Source organism: Hippopotamus amphibius, chromosome 15 (assembly GCF_030028045.1).
Source record: "Hippopotamus amphibius kiboko isolate mHipAmp2 chromosome 15, mHipAmp2.hap2, whole genome shotgun sequence".
Lineage (NCBI taxonomy): Eukaryota > Metazoa > Chordata > Mammalia > Artiodactyla > Hippopotamidae > Hippopotamus > Hippopotamus amphibius.
The window spans coordinates 4,385,736-4,397,872 of record NC_080200.1 but is presented as its reverse complement, the minus strand read 5'-3'; the positions used below and the strand labels follow the sequence as shown (position 1 = coordinate 4,397,872).

Sequence of the window (12,137 nt, the reverse complement as noted above, 5' to 3'; positions counted from 1 at the left end):
ACTAGATCCTGCATGCATGCCACAACTAAGAGTCCACATGCCACAACTAAAAGATCCCACTTGCCACAATGAAGATCCTGAGTGCCACAACTAAGACCCGGAACAGCCAAAATAATTTTTTTTTTTTTTTTTTTTTAAAAAGGGCAACGTTCCCAGCTACAAAGTGGAAGTTCTGGGATTTGAAACTGGCAGGCTGCGTCCAGGGCCCTGAGGTTCTGTGCTGCATCAGGGCTCTTCCAGGAACAGGGAGCTTTAGGAGGGTGCAACAGGGGATGGTGGGGACTGCAGAAAATGGGGACTAGATTCTGCCCTCCTTGGCTGTTTGCCTTCCCACCTCCCCTGGGGTAATATCCCAAGTTCTCCCCGAGGCCCACAAGGCCCTGCACTACCTGCCCCTTCCCCTCCCTGCCCTCCTCTCCTCCCTTTCTCCCCCTGGCTCACTCTGCTCCAGCCACATGGGCCTCCTTGCAGTTCCTCCAACATGCCAGGCACAGTCCTGCCTCAGGGCCTTTGCACGGGCTTTGCCCTCAACCTGGAACACTTTGTCCTCCAATATCCCTATTTCTCTCCCTTCTTTCAAAAATACTCAAATGTCACCTTCTCTGCGAGGAAGCCTTCCCTGACCATTCTGTTAAGAACTGCAACCACCAAAAAAGGATTTCCCACCTCCTCGCTTCATTACTGTCCAACATACAGTATACCTTACTTATGTATTACGTTGTCTTTTTTTTGTAATTAATTTATTGGCTGCGTTGGGTCTATGTTGCTGCACTGCGGCTTTCTCTAGTTGCAGTGAGTGGGGGCTACTCTTCACTGTGGTGCGCAGGCTCACTGGGGTGGCTTCTCTTGTAGCGGAGCACGGGCTCTAGGTGCGTGGGCTTCAGTAGTTGCAGCACACAGCCTCAATAGTTGTGGCTCACGGGCTCCAGAGCGCAGGCTCAGTAGTTGTGGCGCAGGGGCTTAGCTGCTCCGCAGCATGTGGGATCTTCCTGGGGCAGGGATGGAACCCGCGTTCCCTGCATTGGCAGGTGGGGTCTCAACCCCTGCGCCACCAGGGAAGTCCCCATGTTGATTGTCTTCCCCACGCCTATCTAAACTCCTAAGGGCAAGGATTTTTTGGTCTATTTTATTCACTGCTGTATCCCTGGCATCTAGGACAGCATCTAGCACACAGGCATTCAATGAGTTATTTGCTGAATGAACACGCCAAATAAAAGTAGCAACATTTAAACAGTTTTAAAAAGCCCATCTGGAAAACAAAACACTCCCGTGGGCCGATAGTGGCCCTCGGGAAGACAGTTTGAGAGCCCCAAGAGGACCACTGAACATTGCCGGTTCCCGCAAAGGGCTCAAGGGTGTCTAAGGGACCCGAGGCCCCACCCCCTCTTAGGCTCCGCCCCATTACGTCGACGGGCGTGCAATGGCGTCACTTGGAGCGACCAGGGCATGCGCACTTCAGCAGCACGCCCGGGGAAGGCAGACCCGCGACCCGGAAGGCCTTCCCGTAACACTCCAAAGCGGGCGTGAGGGGGGCCGATGGCGGAGGGAGCGGCGGAAGCCCCAGCAGAGAGTGGTGGTGGTGGCGACCCAGGAGCCGTCCAGCCGGAACGGGGAGTGGCGCCCATTAAAGCTCAGTGAGTCGGTGGGTCAGGGGAGCAGCTCACAAGGCCTTCCCGGCACCCGTAGCGCGGCCCGAGCGGTGCATGCCGGGAGCCGAGGCAGTGGCCCCGCGCGGGAAGCTCGCAGACTGTTTTGTTTGGGCCCTTCCTCGGCTCGCAGGGTCTGCGAGCACCCGGGATCGCGCACGTTGGGAACTGTCACATGTGCGAAGGACACCATGGTGCATGCTGGGGTGGGCGGGGTTTGAGGCGGAGGCCGCAGTGCATGCTGGGAACTGTAGTCCCAGCGTATGGCGGGACCAGCGCAAGTGCTCCTCAGGCCAGCCACAGTTACAGGCAGGGACTTGTGTCTGAAGCGAGTGCCGCGGGGCATGCTGGGACTTGTAGGGATGAAGGGCATGCTGGGCAATGAGGTGTGGGGGCCCGCTGCAAGGCACGCTGGGACACGTAGTTTCCTTTAGCCTAACGCAGCCAGGGACGGTCACACCTGATACCTGTACTTCAGTTCATCAGTATGGGCACTGGGGACCCAGGAATAAAATGCGGCCTCCCTGTGACCTCGAGGTACTCCTAGGCTGGCAGCTGGCTGGTTCTAAGTACTGAGCACCCCATCAGCAGAAGCATGTAAGCAGGGGCAAGTGTTCTCAGTCCCTTTCCCCAGCGTTCATTGAATCTGAGCTCAGGGCAGGGACATCTTTCACAAGCCTTCCTTTCCCCGTCCTCTCTGCTGGCAGATACCTCACCACCAAGGAGCACTTCCACGAATTTCTGGAAGCCAAAGGGCAAGAGAAGCCCAGCCAGGAAACTGAGGCTGGAGACACTGCTGGCAATGACCTGGCTGAGCCTGAGGCCAAGCGGATCCGACTGGAGGATGGGCAGACAGAGGACGGGCAGACAGAGGACGGGCAGACAGAGGAGGCAGCCAAGCCTGAGGAGCAGCCACAGGTTCAGAAGAGGTCCCGGGGCCAGAACAAGTGCCGGCCCCACGTGAAGCCCACCCACTATGACAAGAACAGGCTCTGCCCCTCCCTGATCCAGGTGAGTGTCATTGTCACCAGAAAGTCCCAGAGGCCTTGAGTGTGAGTCTCTCTGCCCCCCATTCAATCTTCACAATGTTATGGTGTAAGTATCATTGTTGTTCCCACCTTCCAGGTGAAGAAACTGAGGCGTGGTGAGGTTATTGACTTGTCCGAGGACACAAAGTCAGGAGGGGAGGGATCTGAGGTCCAAACCCAGGCTGCCTGGCCGCCTCAGCATCCCCCTGTCCTCCCTCATAGCCTCCCTGTTTCCCTGCAGGAATCGGCTGCTAAGTGTTTCTATGGTGACCGCTGCCGCTTCTTGCATGACGTGGGCCGCTACCTGGAGACCAAGCCGGCTGACCTGGGCCCCCGCTGTGTGCTCTTTGAGACCTTCGGCAGGTGCCCCTATGGTGTGACCTGCCGCTTTGCTGGGGCCCATCTGGGGCCCGAGGGCCAGAATCTGGTGAAGGAGGGGTTGGTCCAGGCCCTGCCCATCCGAAACAGCCTGGACAAGGCCCTGCAGCAGCAGCTGCGAAAGCGCAAGATCCGCTTCGAGCATGCAGAGCAGGCTCTGCGCCAGCTGAGCAAGGGCCAGGTGCCAGGCCCCAGCCCCGAAGCTGCCATCCCTGAGGTCACGGAGGCTGAGGGTGCCCCAGGGCAGGACAGCTGTGACGCCCAGCAAGCCCCCCAGGGGCCGGGCACCGTTTCCCCTCCCAGTGGCCCTTTAAGGACCTGCGGGCCCCTGACAGATGAAGATGTAGTCAGGTTGCGGCCTTGTGAAAAGAAGCGGGTATGTGTCATGGGCTTTCTGCTGAGAACACTAGCCGTGTCGGGGGCAGATAGAGCTGGGTACTCATTCCCAGCTCTGGAGGGTCTGGGCTTCTGCAGAGGAGGGCAGTGGGAAAGACTTCCTGGAAGAGAGGGCGTTGGGACTGGGGTTTTGACGGTTGAATAGAAACTCTCTAGTGGAGGAGCATGTGGAGAAAAGAGCATTCCTCTTGGAGGGATTAGTTGCCCTGTGCAGAGATGTGGAGGTGAAAGGGAGCCAGGCTGGTTGGTGCAGAACTAAGCGTGTGGGGCAAAGACTGTGGGGAGGCCTGAGGCTCCAGAGGCCTTAAGAACCAGGTTGGAGGGTGGAGATTTACTGTGCGTTTTCTTTTCCTCCAGTTAGACATCAGTGGCAAGCTGTACCTGGCCCCCCTCACCACGGTAGGACCCACGGGGGGTGGGCTGGGTGCTGGCAGCGGGGTCATCCCAGCAGCACCCACCGCCTCCCCCACCCTGGGGGCTCGGGCGCGTGTCTGGGGTCCTTGGCTGCCACACTCTCACGCGTGCATCTGTCCCCCGCTGTCCCCAGTGCGGGAACCTGCCCTTCCGGCGAATCTGTAAGCGCTTCGGGGCGGATGTGACGTGTGGGGAGATGGCCGTGTGCACCAACCTGCTGCAGGGCCAGACGTCCGAGTGGGCCCTGCTCAAGCGCCACCCCTGCGAGGACGTCTTTGGCGTCCAGGTTAGGGACACCAGGGGAGGGAGGAGGGAGGAGGGGCTCTGGGCTGCCATGTTTCAGAGCCACGTTGAGGGTCGGGCTCTCCTGGGCCACCTCCCAGACCTCCTGCCTCAGCCACAGGCCTGGTGCCTGCCTGATGCACCTTCAGGAGCCGAGGGCCTTGGCACAGGGCCAGGCAGGGATGGCCCCCTCACCCCCTGCCCGGCCACCCACCACAGCTTGAGGGCGCCTTCCCCGACACCATGACCAAGTGTGCCGAGCTGCTGAACCGCACCATCGAGGTGGATTTCGTGGACATCAACGTCGGCTGCCCCATCGACCTTGTGTACAAGAAGGTACCAGCCACTTGGCCCTGGAGCCCCAGAGAAGGCAGCGTGTGGGTGGGCGGAGTCCCTGGGGACCCGTGGGGGCCTCTGGGCCTCGCTTTCCCCATCTAAACAGGGAGGACGGCACGGGGGGCCGGGCCCGGCCCAGGTCCTACCTTCCTGAGCTCCAGCCACCCATCTCTCCCAGGGCGGGGGCTGCGCCCTCATGAACCGCTCGGCCAAGTTCCAGCAGATTGTCCGCGGCATGAACCAGGTACGACCTGAGATGCCCTCTCCCATCCCCCACCACCCTCCACCAACGACCCCGGGTCCCGCCGACCACACCCCTCCCCACAGGTGCTGGATGTACCACTGACCGTCAAGCTCCGCACGGGTGTACAGGAGCGCGTGAACCTGGCCCACCGGCTGCTGCCAGGGCTGCGGGACTGGGGGGCGGCTCTGGTCACGGTGGGTTTCGGGGCGCAGCGGGTGTCGGGGCCCCCATGGCGCATCCCTTTCTAACTCTCCCTCCCTTCCCGCTCCTCCCTCCTGGTCTCTGGCTCTCCCTCCATCTCTGTCTCCGTCTGTCTGTCTGTCTGTCTCTCTGTCTCTCTCTCTCTCAGTCTGTCTCTCCCGGGCTCTCTGGGTCTCTTTCTCTGTCTCTGTCTGATCCTCTGCCTCCCTGGCCCCTCCCTCCCTCCCCATGCGGCCACCTCTCCTCCAGCTCCACGGCCGTTCGCGGGAGCAGCGCTACACCAAGCTGGCCGACTGGCGGTACATCGAGCAGTGTGTGACAGCAGCCAGCCCCATGCCGCTTTTCGGTGTGTCCCCTGCCACCAAAGGTCACACACCGGGCCCCCCCCTCACCTGGGCCCCCTCCTGCCCCTTTGCGGGGAGCTGCGGGGCTGGCAAGAATTCCCGAAGCCCTGGCATCCTTGCCTGCACGCAGCTCCCTGAGGCCCCGGCCTCTGTCTTTCAGGAAATGGGGACATCTTGTCGTACGAGGATGCCCACTGCGCCATGCAGACTGGGGTCGCTGGGATTATGATCGCGCGGTAAGTGTGTGTGTGGGGGGGGCGGGGGTCTACAAAGAACCAGCCAGGGCCGCCCCTGAGCGCCCGGCCTGCAGCCCCGGGAAGGTGAGGGCGTGTCTGAGCTTGTCCCCCACGCTGGTGCCCCGAACCTCCCCCCTGCTCTGTTAGTCCCTGGCTAGGGAGATGTTGGAGGTGGCCGCTGGTGGGGGCAGGGGGAGGACTGGAAATTTCTGCAGCTGCAGGCTCAGGGTCGTGGTTTGGAACTCTTGGGCTTTAAAGTTTGTGTGAGCACGGCCAGGAGGTTGGGGACCGAGGGTTTGGGGGTCTGGGGTCCTGCCACCGGCCCTCTGACCGCTGCCCGCCCCCAGTGGCGCCCTGCTCAAGCCGTGGCTGTTCACGGAGATCAAAGAGCAGCGGCACTGGGACATCTCGTCGTCCGAGCGCCTGGACATCCTGCGGGACTTCACGCACTACGGCCTGGAGCACTGGGGCTCAGACGCGCAGGGTGTGGAGAAGACGCGCCGCTTCCTGCTCGAGTGGCTCTCGTTCCTGTGCAGGTGGGATCAGGGCCGCGGGGCGGGGCGGGGCGGGGCGGGGCGTCTGGGGAGGGCCGGCACCGCATCCCCGCCGCCCCTGCCCGCAGGTACGTGCCCGTGGGCCTCCTGGAGCGGCTCCCGCAGAGGATCAACGAGCGGCCGCCCTACTACCTGGGCCGCGACTACCTGGAGACGCTCCTGGCCAGCCAGAAGGCGGCCGACTGGATCCGCATCAGGTGTCCGGAACCGGGGCGCTGGGGGCTAGGGGACCAGGCAGCCAGTGGGCGTGGGGCGCGCTGGGCCGGGGGCCCCCACCCCAGGCCTGACCCCACCCCTGCCCTCCTCACAGTGAGATGCTGCTGGGACCGGTGCCGCCCAACTTCGTCTTCCTGCCCAAGCACAAGGCCAATGCCTACAAGTAGCTGCGGGGGAGGGAGGGCCGTCGGATGCCCAGTGGGCCCCCCAGGGCGTGAGAAGACAATAAATTTTATTCTTTTAAAACCCAGGCCTTTCTGTGACCCTGAGGCTGCCCCATGGCCCCCAGGGAGCTTTCCCCCACCATCCCCGTCCCCACAGCTCCCTCCTTCCCCCCCTCCCCCTTTCCTCATTCACCAGCAGTGGTGGCCCCTGCTGGTACGCAGAGGCCTTGACCGCAGAGACGCCACCAGCGCTCATGAGACGGGGCCTTGGCCTGCGTGGGTGTGGATCAGGGTGGGCTGCCTGGAGGAAGGGGCCTCCGAGCTGTCGGGCAGGCATGGCTGGCAGAGGCGGAAGGTGGCAGACCGGGCCCAGGGTCTGATGTGCCCTCTGTGACGCCCATCTCTGGCTGCCTTGGTTTCCCCGTCTGCCTCTGCCCACTCCCCCCCCCCCCACCCCCATTACCCGGAACCCTGACCACTGGGTGGGCCACAGCTGGAACCTGCTGCCCGGAGTAACCGGAGAAACAGAACTCGGTAGGACTCTGAGCCTGTTCTCTGGGTGGGTCACCTGTGCTCCCACCTGGTGCCCTCCTGGCCTGCCTAGGCTGGGCCCCCGCCTCCCCATGCAGCACCCCAAACCCTTCTACGCACCCACGGCTGCTCCCCAAGAAGGCTTCAGTCCCCGGAGCCTGGACGCCACCGAGGGGCCCAGCAGCCAGCCCGCTCCTGCCTGCACAGAGCCTCTTCCTGCTGTGGGTACGAGTGGGGATCGGTGTGCCCATCCGGGCAGGGACCAGGGCTCTGCCCGCCAGCCTCAGGACCCCCCCCACCTGCCTGTTTTTGTCCACAGCTTCTTCCAACCTGTATCACGCCCCAGACCCGGAGAAAGAGGTGTTTCCAGCCCCTCCGGCAGGTACTGGCTTCCCGCCAACCCTTGAGGACCGGGGAATGGGCAGAACCGTCTTGCCCCCACCTCCGACCCTGAGGGCTCCGCACTCCGAAGGCGAGGCCCGAGTCTCTGTCTCCCGAAAGGACCCCAGGACCAAGGTCTCCGTCCTTCATCCCCTAACTGGGGCCCTGGAGGCAAGGCCTATGTCTCTTATCCCCTAAAGAAGTCTCCCCAAACCAGCCCATGTCCCCGGCCCCCCAGATGGACCCTCAAAGCAACGCCTGCGGCCCCTGACCCCTAGAGGGGTCCCCAAAGGCAAAACCTATGTCCGTGTCCCCCAGATGGACCCCAGAGTTGGTCTGTGTCCTCCATCCCCCAGACGTGTGCCCACGGTTTGGGCCTCCCACATCCCCCCCCCCCCAGGCGGGTCCCAGAACTGCCCCTCTCAGGGCTGCCCTCCCCGGCCGCAGGTTTCCAGATGGCGCCCTGCGGGTGCTTCTTTGACCCTCGCATCTACCGAATCGAGTGGACCACCACCGACTTCGGCCAGTCATCCATGTACAAGCTGGCGGCGGTGGGCGGCAGGGGGCCGGTCGGGGGCCCCGCCTCGCCGGGCACCTACTTCCTGGAGCCCCAGCGCTACCTCAAGGCCCCGGTGCCGCCCCCGCCGCCCCCACCGTACCCCCACTACCCGCTGCCGCCTGGGGCCCCCCAGTACCTCGTGCCCCACTTCCCGCCCGAGGGGCCCGGGCCCGAGGCCCTGGGCTTCGTGGGGGATGGGGGGCCCCCCGCCTTTGTGGAGCTGCCCCCGCCCTTGATCAAGGAAGGCCTGGCACCGCCGCCGCCACGGCCCCCCAAGGAGAGCACGCTGCCCCCGCTGCCCATCACGCTGCCCGCCGAGGCCTCGCTGCCCCCCGGCACCTACGGCCATCTCAGGGGCCGCCTGAGCCAGGTGCAAGGGCCCGGCGAGACCGTGACCTTGCCCGCCAAGGAGTTGGCCCTCCGCGCCGGGCCCAGCCCGCTGTTTCTGCCGGGCCCTGGCGAGCCCGAGGCGGCTGAGGCCGAGGCGGCCCCGCTGGGGGCAGGCGAGGCCAGGACCCCCGAGGCGGCCAGGGCCTTCGCGCTGCCCGAGAAGGTGCTGCTGGAGGACGCGATGAAGCTCTTTGACTGCCTGCCCGGCGCCCCCGAGCCTGATGGGGCCCCGCGCAAGCCCCCCGGGCCGGCCCTGCCCAACAGCGGGGGCGGCGGGGATGATTCTTCCGGCGACATCCGATCGCTGCACCTGCCCGACGAGCTGCTGTCCTTCGACTACAGCGTGCCCGAGATCCTGGACACCGTGTCCAACGTGGACTACTTTTTCAACTTCAAGGCGCTGGACGAGGAGCCGCCGCCCCGCCCGGGGCCCCCCATCACCAACACCGCGGCCCCCGCGCCAGGGGCTGAGCCCCCCGGCAAGAGGAAGGCTGGCAGCTCGACCACCAAGAAGGGGAGGCAGGGTGGTAAGGGCAGGCGGGCTGCTGGCCCCGCCAGCGCCGCCCCCTCAGGGCCCAGGCAGGACCTGGGAGCCGCCCCCCATTAAAGCAGATCTGACCTCTCAGCGCAGTGTCTGCTCGGTGGCCTCAGGGGCCGTTGGCTGTCCCCTCGCCCGCCCCATTGTCCAGCGGGCCTCGGGCCACAGGGGGAGGCCCCTTGGGACCCCGGCGCCTCTTCGGTGCCAGGCCTCCAGAGTGGAGTGAGGGAGCCCTAGACTCGGAATTTGGGGAAATCCAAGTCTAGCCCCGGAAAATCCAAGTCAGCCGGCTGGGATGGGGGTGCTTCTGGGAGGTGGGGAGCCACTGCCTGGACTCCCGCACTGCAAGGGTTTCCCCTCCATGTTTGAGGGGCAAAGTCAAGGCTGCTCAGAGATGGGCAGGAATTTGCCTGGAGACACACAGCAAGCAGGGTGGGGCCTGGGGAGTGGCCTGCACGCACACACCCCCCACCCCAACTTTCCTGTCCCTCTGAAGCCAAGACGGGTGGAGGGAGAGGGGAGGCCTCTGAGAGGCCTGCAGGCTGGGCTCAGCCTCAGCCCAGCTGGTGGGGCAGGGTGCATGTGTGGGGGTGTCGCCAACGGTGAATGGCAAGGCCCCCACTCGTGTTCCTGCAGACAGGTGGGGAGGGGGCGCGGAGGCAGCCGCTGGGTAGAGATGGAGACACCTGATGGTCTGAGGGTGGGGGCTGGGCAGGCATGTGGGAGACGGTGCCCACCTGGCACACGGGTGACCTAGGGCAGTCCTGCGTGTGATGGGACGTGCAGAGTGCAGCTGAAGCCCACGTGAGTGCCGGAGAGAGACCAGGGCGGGTGTGCCTTTGGGCACCGTGTCCGGCCACGCATGGGCTCTGCTTCGCAAGGGGCAGGCGCGGGGCGTTTGGGGGCTTCCGTGCTCACACCTGTTCCTCCTGCCCCGGCTCCTCCCCCTCCATCCACCCGTCCGGAGCTCCCTTCCCCATGTATCAGGTGCCCAGCTCTCCTCTGCCTTTCCCTTCTGAGGAGCCCAGGGCAGCTGCTGGCCGCACCCTCCCCTGAAATACTCAAGGTGACTCTGAAGGGGGTGACTTGGTTTCCCCGTGGCGTGGAAGGAGGTAAGGAGAGATGCAGCCCCCCCTGGAGCAGAGCGGCCGCCCGCCTGCTTCCCTCCCCGGCAGGAGGGAGGGCCTTCCTGCCCCAGGCCCTGGGCGGGGTCTCTGGGGGCCTTCACTGTTGGGCTTTGCTGGGGAACCCCGAGGCCCTGACTAGGACCTAGGAGGTGGCTGGGTGTGGGGAGGGGTCCCGCCTGCGGGCACCACGCCTCAGGCCTACAGGTTCACCTCCCTGAAGCCTGTTCCAAGGCTCAGGAAGGCGGAGGCGGCCCCCAGCCTGGGCTGTAGCGGCACCGTCGCCCGCAGTGACCTTGCCCGTCTGTGTTCTGAACGGGGCCCGGGCCTGGAGAAGCCGGGCGCTCACTTCCCTCGCCTCCTCTGAGCCCCGCTCCCTGCAGCCGTGTTGGGGGTATCTTTGAGACATGTACGAAATGCCCCCAAGAAGGGAAGGCCCTGGGGAACGAGGTGGATGTGACGGGATGGGCTTGGTTTTTCTTTAAGATTAATGCTGACTGAGGGGCGGGTCGTGAAACAAGTGTTACCTGACAGCCTCACCTGTTCCCTCCCAGGAGGCCTGGAGGGTGGACCAGGCAGCCCCCGGAGGTGGGGGTGGGGTGACTGGCCGCTGTGCTGGGTGTGGGAGCGGAGGTTTCTGGTGGCTGTGGGGACTATACTGGGCAAGTATTTGGCGGGAGTGGTGCAGCGAACTGCACAGCTTGCGGGATCTTACCCGGACTCTTGGCAATGAAAGCACAGAGTCCTAACCACTGGACCGCCAGGGAAGCCCCTGTTTTGGGCAGTGTAAATGACCGTGGGATGTGTTCTCTGAACTTAAGAGTGGTGAGAAAAGTTACGGAGGAAGCTTTCACTGGAATGAGATGGCTGTCCCGTGCCACCTGGGATTTGAGGGACGTGTGGGAGAGGGAAGCCCACTGAGCGGATGGACAGACTGATCAAACATACATATACACATATGTGTACATTGTGTGTACACACATGTCCACACCTATATATGTACCCACATGTGTACATACACATGCATGTATGTCTGTACCCACGTCAGCGGGCATACGTGTTATCTGTACATATGCACACACATGCATGAGTATGTGTGTATGCGTGTGCATGTACACATTACACACGCGCGACATATACGTCACCCACACATATGCATACACGTGTACATGAATGTGTGGTGTAGACGTGCATACCCGTATGTAGACTGCAGATACACACGTGCATATATGTACACATTATCCACACATAGGCACGTACGTGCACATTATCTACACGTGTGTATGCGTTATACACCTACATGTTATATACACGTGTGCGTACATGTCTGCATACATGTGTATATAACATGCACATCGTCTGTATACGTATGTACACATCACACACACATATAAAACATGTACTACGCTTCCAGGTTTTATTCACAGACATCCTGAAACACACCTAAATGTGTTCATTTGTGCATCAGGGTTTATCAGTAGAGATGGACCGCCCCCCCATCACTGTCTTTTGTGTCCCCTTCCTGCCCCGGGTCTCATCTGTCTGACGCACCACGTGTCATGTGTCTGATGTGTCTCAGGGGCTTACTGACTGGTCATCCCACTGCGTGCCTGTGCGGGCTTGTGTTACCAAGAGCTCCTGTTCACTAGGACTTGGGCTGCCCACCTTCTCCCATTACAACCCACGGAGGTGCCACAGTTCAAAGGGCCTCCGATGACAGAATGTCGAGGGAGGCAGGCGGGTATAAAAAAAACCACAAAACGCGAGTGATACACACTGCCGCTGGCTATTTTACTAAACGCTTTATTGTAAGACAACTGCCCCCTCTCTGGTGCCCGCCCACCTCCAGCCCCCGGGCGTGCTCAGCACCTGCCCCAGAAACACGCGCAAGACCTCCTGCATCCCCTGCACAGACTGACCCAGAAGCCCTTGACCCTGAGGCCCTGCTCGGTGTGCAGGAGCTTCGGGGTCATGTAGGCCAGCCACACGGACAGCAGGGTGGCCCCGGTGAGCAGTAGAATGGTGACCTCTGGCGGGAAGACGGGCAGCGGGAAGGCCCCGTACACATAGACGCTGAAGGTGGTCTCCAGGTGACAGTAGCTGCGAGGGGAGGGATGGGCGGGGAGACGCTGTAGGGCACCGCCTTCAGGGGGGCCCCGCCCTTCACCCCAGCAA

At 62.9% G+C, this 12,137-nt stretch overlaps 3 protein-coding genes across 5 annotated transcripts in view; 2 read left to right on the top strand and 1 right to left on the bottom strand.

The window, feature by feature from the left end:
• Nucleotides 1-1,446: 1,446 nt before the first annotated feature.
• DUS3L (dihydrouridine synthase 3 like) lies at nt 1,447-6,514 on the top strand. Of its 3 annotated transcripts, XM_057710124.1 has the most exons (13): nt 1,447-1,634; nt 2,354-2,657; nt 2,916-3,428; nt 3,806-3,847; nt 3,996-4,148; nt 4,364-4,480; nt 4,659-4,724; nt 4,808-4,918; nt 5,175-5,271; nt 5,430-5,505; nt 5,853-6,041; nt 6,128-6,256; nt 6,370-6,514. In XM_057710124.1, the coding sequence occupies exons 1-13, from the start codon at nt 1,537-1,539 to the stop codon at nt 6,440-6,442; spliced, it is 1,968 nt and encodes a 655-aa protein (XP_057566107.1). In that variant the 5' UTR covers nt 1,447-1,536; the 3' UTR covers nt 6,443-6,514. The 3 variants fall into 3 exon arrangements, 2 of the variants coding, with proteins under 2 accessions (XP_057566107.1, XP_057566108.1); XR_009049268.1 differs by lacking the exons at nt 6,128-6,256; nt 6,370-6,514 and having other exon boundaries at nt 5,074-5,271; nt 5,853-5,910; XM_057710125.1 differs by lacking the exons at nt 6,128-6,256; nt 6,370-6,514 and having other exon boundaries at nt 5,074-5,271; nt 5,430-5,994.
• Nucleotides 6,515-6,641: 127 nt separating this feature from the next.
• On the top strand, nt 6,642-8,919 carry PRR22 (proline rich 22). Its single transcript, XM_057710127.1, has 3 exons — nt 6,642-7,195; nt 7,290-7,352; nt 7,799-8,919. The coding sequence occupies exons 1-3, from the start codon at nt 7,063-7,065 to the stop codon at nt 8,905-8,907; spliced, it is 1,305 nt and encodes a 434-aa protein (XP_057566110.1). The 5' UTR covers nt 6,642-7,062; the 3' UTR covers nt 8,908-8,919.
• Nucleotides 8,920-8,947: 28 nt separating this feature from the next.
• Nucleotides 8,948-12,137, bottom strand: part of CATSPERD (cation channel sperm associated auxiliary subunit delta) — a 58,709-nt gene continuing 55,519 nt past the window's right edge. The window contains exons 22-23 of the mRNA XM_057710031.1: nt 11,882-12,062; nt 8,948-9,100 (exon numbers count right to left, since the gene is read on the bottom strand). Coding sequence (XP_057566014.1) covers nt 8,948-9,100; nt 11,882-12,062 — 334 coding nt within the window. The remainder of the gene's footprint in view (nt 9,101-11,881; nt 12,063-12,137) is intronic.